This window comes from Camelina sativa, unplaced genomic scaffold, assembly GCF_000633955.1.
Source record: "Camelina sativa cultivar DH55 unplaced genomic scaffold, Cs unpScaffold00574, whole genome shotgun sequence".
Lineage (NCBI taxonomy): Eukaryota > Viridiplantae > Streptophyta > Magnoliopsida > Brassicales > Brassicaceae > Camelina > Camelina sativa.
The window spans coordinates 37,559-44,879 of NW_010921737.1; the positions used below are offsets into that span (position 1 = coordinate 37,559).

The 7,321-nt window shown below is 40.5% G+C and overlaps 1 protein-coding gene across 1 annotated transcript; it reads right to left on the bottom strand.

The window, feature by feature from the left end:
• Positions 1-5,295: 5,295 nt before the first annotated feature.
• LOC109131577 lies at positions 5,296-6,829 on the bottom strand. The gene is made up of 3 exons (XM_019242698.1): positions 6,376-6,829; positions 6,167-6,300; positions 5,296-6,037 (listed from the first exon to the last, which is right to left on the bottom strand). Exons 1-3 carry the CDS (start codon positions 6,827-6,829, stop codon positions 5,306-5,308), a joined length of 1,320 nt encoding a protein of 439 aa, XP_019098243.1. The 3' UTR covers positions 5,296-5,305.
• Between the last annotated feature and the right edge of the window lie 492 nt (positions 6,830-7,321).

Below are 7,321 nucleotides of genomic sequence, written 5' to 3' on the forward strand. Positions count from 1 at the left end.
AAAAAAAAGAGTGTTCATGTAGTTTGCATTGCATATTAGGATCTTGTTTAGCATGTTTCATGTAGGATTGTATGATAATTGCATTAGGGATCTATGATGAGTTTGCCTTGTTAGCTTGTTTATTCACTAGACTAGGATCAATGCCCAAGTTAATAATACTTTGATGCTAGTTGAGTAGTTAGAAGCATAAGATTGAACCAAACCTTGAATTCTTGCATTGCATTTGGTCTAAATTGAAGCATGTTGTGATTTGAAACCATTTCCTACTTATAAGAACCTAATATTGACTTTCAATTATCAATGTGTGCATTGCTTTAAACTCATGGATACAATATACATACTTGGATCATCTTTCTCCTTTTTACCACTCTTGTTGATCCAAGTAGCTGATTTCTTCATTAAGAATCAGTTCCCCTACCCCTAAACCAACCCTTCTTTCAAGCCATGTTTATTCTTGTGTGTGTGAGGCCTATTTTTGGGATTGAGCTTGGTAGAAAGTGTTAGGTTTGAATTGACAAGAGTAAAGCCTTGTGTAGTTCTAGTTTGCATTTTTCAAACTAGATAGGACTAGGTGGTTCACTTGTTGGGTTTGGGACTTGGTTGTTATGAAAAGAAAAGAAAGAAAAGAGAAAGAAAAAAGGGTAGAGTCTTTAAGAGGAGATTGTGTTTAAGCAAAGTCTAGTGAAAGGATAGGAAGTAAAAAAGTGTTGTAGAGAATGGTTCTAGCTAAAGAAAAGAAAAGAAAGAAAATAAAAGTCTAGCAAAAAGCTTGTATGTCTTAAGAATAGGAAGAAAAGAGAACCATAGCAAATAAGTAAGAATCCCCCATCCCACTAGAAAGATCAAATAAGAAACCTCTCATAAGACTTGAAAACCAAAAGAGAAAAGGGTGAAAGAGAAAAGAAGAAGTTAAAGGGTAGCACTAGGATCATTTGAGTTTAGATTGCTAGGATAAACACTTTGGGTGCCTTTGGGTAGACAAGGTTTTATTCTTGTATGTGTCTAGGTGTTCTTACCTTTAGCATTCTTCTAAAGCTCAATCCATTTTCATGAGAGAACCTTGATATTGATAAGCCCCACTCTAAAGAGAGACCATCATTGTCTCAAGGCCTTTATCTCCAAGCCAAATGAGTTTAAGCATTGCATAGAATTGATTCATGTTCTTGATTAATGAATGTTAAAGGAAATGGTTGATTTGAATGCATGTGGATGTCTTAGGCTCAAATCAATAAAGGTTGTGATATGCTTGTCTAAAATCTTTAAGTACAGCTCATTCAACTTGCATCATAGTACTAATAACTTGGACATTGATTCTAGATGGTCTATTTGCAAGCTTTAGGAGCTGAGATCCCCCTTTCAAACCTCACCTACCTTCTTATGTCTTGCTTATTTTCTTTAGGGCAAGCAAAGACTAAGTTTGGGGGTGTTGATATTCATATATTTTACCTTGTTTTCCCTTAGTATATTCACATCTTTTGCATCTTTTGTTATCCATTTTGACCATTATTGCATAGGTTTAGGACCAATCATGCATTAGAGTTTAGTTGCATTGCATTTGCATCTTTTCATGCATAAACATGTGATTTTGGAGCTTAAGGAGCATGGAAGCAATGCTGAGGAGAAGTGAAGCAATCATGAAGGAAAAACAAGAGAGTTAAGGCTGAAGAACCAAGGTTCGGAGTCTCACTCGACTGCACACTCGACCAGACACTCGACCGTGTGCTGAGGAGGACTCGACCGAGTGGAGAATACACGAGAGAAGCCAACTCGACCGAGCACAGGGTCGAGTTGAGCGAGCCGTTGACTATTTTGTCTTTTAGTATTTTTAGGGCTTCCACCTCCTCTCCTATATAAAGCCTTGTATCTGCAGCCACCAAAAGAGTCCAGCTTTTTAGATATTCTCTAGACCTAGTATTTTCCCTTTTGGGAATTATTCATTTTGCACTTTTATTTTTAGATCTTGTACTTTCTTGAGATAAAAAGACTAGATTCTTGTATTTTGTTGATTTCATAACTTTCAGAATATTAAGAATTCGAGTTTTATTTCTTCTTCAATATTGTAGATCTCTGTTTTATCTTTCTAGTGATGCAAGTTTCATTATTTTCTGGGTTTTTGACTTTGTTCATCATGTGTTCTTGTGAGTAGTTCTCTAGGATCTTGAGGATGGGTTAGGCTGTATTGATCTTGTACTATGTTTGATTTGGTCAAGCTTGATTGTTGTAGATCTCTTCTAGGCTAGATGTTCTTAATGCTGATCCTATATCTGAGAAGGTAGGGTTTGATTTCAAGCATCTTAGCATCACACCAATGTTTAAGATCTAGAGCTTACCATTAGGCTTGCTAGATCTAGAGCTTACCATTAGGCTTGCTACGAGATTAGAGGTCTTGTTTGGTATGAGACATATTGCTTAATGCCTGCTTGTGTCGATTCTTTACTACGTGAGAACAAGTCTAGAAATGCATAGGTTTGATTGTTTCTTGCCATGAGAGTGGATTAAACTTGTCTTAGAAATATATGTCTAGAGATTAGCTCAAGTTGTTTGAGGTTTGTTGACCAAGTTAGATAACCACAATGGTTAGTTCAGCCCATGAATCTCTCCTCAAGGCCTTCTTTGTTTATTGATTTCTTAGTCTTAATCCTGTTGCTTGCTTGTTGTTTGATTCGTTTTTGCATTGCTCTATTTTTATTGTGTTGCTCTGTTTTTACGTTTAGTCCAGCTCGACCCTGCACTCGATCTACACTCGATCGAGTGCTTGCTCGAGTTCATCCCCAGAACTTGTGTTTATGATTTGTGTTTGTCCTGTTTCATTTGAGCTGCATTTCTATTGCATCCATTTAGCTTTCTGTTCATTATTTGCCTTGCATTAGTTCATTTCTTGCATTACAGTAGTTTCTATTTCTGTACTAGCTTCATAACTGCTATAATCATTCTGTTCCCTTTACATTTAGCATCTAATTCTTGTAGTTTTACTTTCTGCACTTTACATTTTCATCATAGGATTGTTAGTGACAAACATCCTTTATATTTGGCTTGACTTAGTCTCATATGCATGTCTTAATTGTTCACAAACACTCATTTAGGATTGACACCTCTTATAGTGCAATTGCATAAGGATAATTGAAACACCTTACCATCCATTCATTCATATCTCACCATCAGATTCACCATTGCATACATCATCTCATCCACCACCAAATAATCTTGTTTCAGACACTTAGAAAACAGAGAACGTAAAAGCTTAAGCTTCCCTTAACCCTAGTCTCTCTTGAGAATAAGGTTAATGCTTGGAAGTTGATTCTTATTGATGTTGTAGAGATCTTTATATAGATCTCTATAAACCGACATAAGCAAAGACTAAAAGGAAAACTATCAAAACCTTACATATCATAAAAAGGAAACATTAAAACAAAGCCTTGGTCGTAATGGCCTTTCTTCTTTGATACGTGAGTCCATACTTCGTATCATTACTCCCCTCTAAAGCTTCCCCGCATCCTCCTATGTTGCAACGTCCTCTGCATCAGCCGTCCATTTGACCAAAAGCTGTCTCTGTCCGCCGCGTATACAAGCCTTAAGGAGCCCCACTGGTTGAGGTGGCACTGAACGGCCATGTAAAACAGGCGGTAGAACTGGTGTATCGGTTGGCGGTTGTCCTTTGTGATCCTTGAGTAGAGAGACATGGAACACATCGTGAATTTTTGAGCCATCCGGAAGTTTTAATCGATATGACACAGTCCCAATACGAGCCACTATCTCGAATGGACCATAAAACCTTGGAGAGAGCTTTGTGAAGGCCTTCTTAGCCACAGATAGCTGGCGATACGGTTGTAGCTTGAGCCACACCCAATCTCCAACACTGAACTCAACAAACAGATGTTGTAGATCATAAACAAGCTTCATACGATTTGGAGCTTCCATTAAACGTTCCCTAGCGAGTGCCAAAAACTCATCACGCTGTCCTAAGGCGACGTCCACAGCCTCCACTTGAGTGCTTCCGCCAGTATAATCTAACAACCTAGGAGGATCTCTCCCATAGACTAGACGAAATGGTGTTGCCTTAAGACCAGTGTGAAAGGACGTATTATAGCAGTACTCAACCCATGGAAGCCACTCTAGCCATTGTCGGGGTGTATCTCCATTTAAACATCTTAAGTACATTTCCAATGTTCGATTCACCACCCCGGTCTGACCATCGGACTGGGGATGGTAGGTAGTTGTAAAACATAAATTTGTGCCCATCAATTTGAACAATTCGTGCCAAAACAAACTCCAAAATACCAGATCACAGTCAGTAACAATGGTCTCTGGGATACCGTGTAAGCGGACAATATCACGGAAGAAAACATGGGAGACATATCCTGCTGTATATGGGTGACTCGATGCAATGAAATGGGCATATTTCGAAAAGCGATCTACCACCACCAAAATCACCATTTTCCCAGAAACCTTAGGAAGAGCCTCAACGAAATCCATTGAGATATCTGACCAAACCTGAGTCGGAACTGGAAGTGGTTGTAGCAGCCCACTCGGTTTCAATGTCTCCCATTTATTTTGTTGACAAACTTGACAACCTCGAACAAACTCCTAAACTGTCTTCTTCCACCCTTTCCAGTAGAAATCTCGCCGTATTCTATCCATAGTTTTTTGTACTCCTTCGTGGCCAACATTATGAAATCATGAAACCACCTCACCTACCAATTCGGAGCCAGAAGAGAGATACACTCGACCCTTATAGAATATTAACCCATCCTTAACCACCCAATCCTTTGTCAGTTCTCCACAGATAACCTTATCCTGCAATGTAGCGAGCTTCGCATCCCTCTCTATTTCACCCCGCAGTCGTCCAAAAATACTCGTGTCAGGTCCTTTAAGTGCATACATCTCACATTGACCTGCATGGTCCTCCTCATCACGTCGAGATAAGGCATCGGCTGCCTTGTTGTGTTTTCCATCCCGAAACTCCACCCCAAAATCGAATCCAAGTAGCTTACTAATCCAATGGATCTGCGGAGACGTAGAAAGGCGTTGTTCCAACAAAAATTTTAAACAGTAATGGTCTGTGCGAATCAAGAATCGACGGCCCCATAAGTAAGACCTCCAATGAATCACCACTTTAGCTAAACCAATGAGTTCTCTTTCGTATGCTGCAAGTTTATGGTGACGAGCGGCTAATTGCCGACTAAAACATGCAATAGGGTGATCTCGTTGATGAATAACTGCTCCAAAGCCACTGCCCGAAGCATCACACTCCACAACAAACTCTTGTGAAAAATCCGGCAAGGCTAANGTGGCCAAAATTATGAAATCATGAAACCACCTCACCTACCAATTCGGAGCCAGAAGAGAGATACACTCGACCCTTATAGAATATTAACCCATCCTTAACCACCCAATCCTTTGTCAGTTCTCCACAGATAACCTTATCCTGCAATGTAGCGAGCTTCGCATCCCTCTCTATTTCACCCCGCAGTCGTCCAAAAATACTCGTGTCAGGTCCTTTAAGTGCATACATCTCACATTGACCTGCATGGTCCTCCTCATCACGTCGAGATAAGGCATCGGCTGCCTTGTTGTGTTTTCCATCCCGAAACTCCACCCCAAAATCGAATCCAAGTAGCTTACTAATCCAATGGATCTGCGGAGACGTAGAAAGGCGTTGTTCCAACAAAAATTTTAAACAGTAATGGTCTGTGCGAATCAAGAATCGACGGCCCCATAAGTAAGACCTCCAATGAATCACCACTTTAGCTAAACCAATGAGTTCTCTTTCGTATGCTGCAAGTTTATGGTGACGAGCGGCTAATTGCCGACTAAAACATGCAATAGGGTGATCTCGTTGATGAATAACTGCTCCAATGCCACTGCCCGAAGCATCACACTCCACAACAAACTCTTGTGAAAAATCCGGCAAGGCTAAAATAGGAGCTTCAGACAAGGCATTTTTTAAAAGATGAGGGTAGCGATACGGTCGAACTGCGATAGGGTTGGCTCCTTGAATCAGCCGAATACGATGATCACAAGCTCGTTGAGGTGGCAATTATGTTGGTTTATCGAATAACTCCTCAAACTCCACTAACAACTTGCCCAGTAATTCAGAAGAAATTTGCATCATCATTGCTTTCATTGTTAAGCGGCGAACTGATTTGTGTTTAGTGATAGGAACTACAGTCTTCTCCCCTGTAATAAAAATTTCCTCCCCATTATTGAACCAGTCCTCAAGTGTATCATTCTGGATGGAGTTTAAATTAGAATTGTGGTCCTTCCTTTCCTCAGCCTCTCCATGCCATTTGATCAAAGTATCTGCATGAGTAAACTCAATAGTATGTGCTGGACCATCTCATATCACACGTCCTAAGGCATTCAACCAGCGAATACCGAGAACGACATCAAACCCACTCAACGGAATCGCAAAACAGTCTACCGTGAACTTGTGTCCTTGTACCATCATTGGAAGATCCTTGCACAACCCGTCGATTACACACTTGCCACCATCGGCGAGAGATACGAACCTTCCCGGCCGCCGTCGTATTGGTATTCCCAACTTCTCCGCTACACTACTCTGAATAAAATTGTGAGTAATCCCTGTGTCCAACAATGTCCATCCTGTTCCAGTTGCAATGTCTGCTTTCACTTGCAAAGTGCTCTCGGTTTGTTCTCCTTTCATAGCATTAAGGGAGAGATTGATGTCCTCATCGTCAAAGGGCTCATCATCCATATTCTCTCCCTCCAAGAGGGGTCTAATATAGAACAAAACTGCCTTATAAGCATGACCAGGGCCATACAAGTCATCACAGTTAAAACAAAGTCCCTTAGCTCTTCTTTCAGCCATCTCAGGTTTTTTTAACTTTTTCCAAACTGTTTATTGTGAATTTTGTTTCTGCACCGCTGGTCCCATATGAGAAGCCTCTCCACCTTTTACCACTTGAGTTCCTCGATAACCGGTTGAGGTTGGGTTTGAATAGCATGTGGTTGGGGCTGTGTGTCCGCCAAAAGTACAAACTCTTCTGTCATTCTCGATTTTATACTCATTGTCCCTTGCATATTCCATAGCTTCAAATATTGTCTCGGGTCTCAAATACTCCACTTCTTTTCTCAAGGAATCAGTTAAACCCACACAGAACTGCCATAGGTGCTGATCCCCTATTAGCTTTGTTTGCCTTACCAAACATTCCTCAAACTGCTCACAATACTCGTCTACCGTTCTTGTGTGTCATAGGTTACTTAGCTCACCCATAGGATTTACTGCATCTGCTCTGCCAAATCTACTTTTGCAGATTTTTTTGAACTCTGCCCAACCCAATCGATGCTTAATTAACCTTCG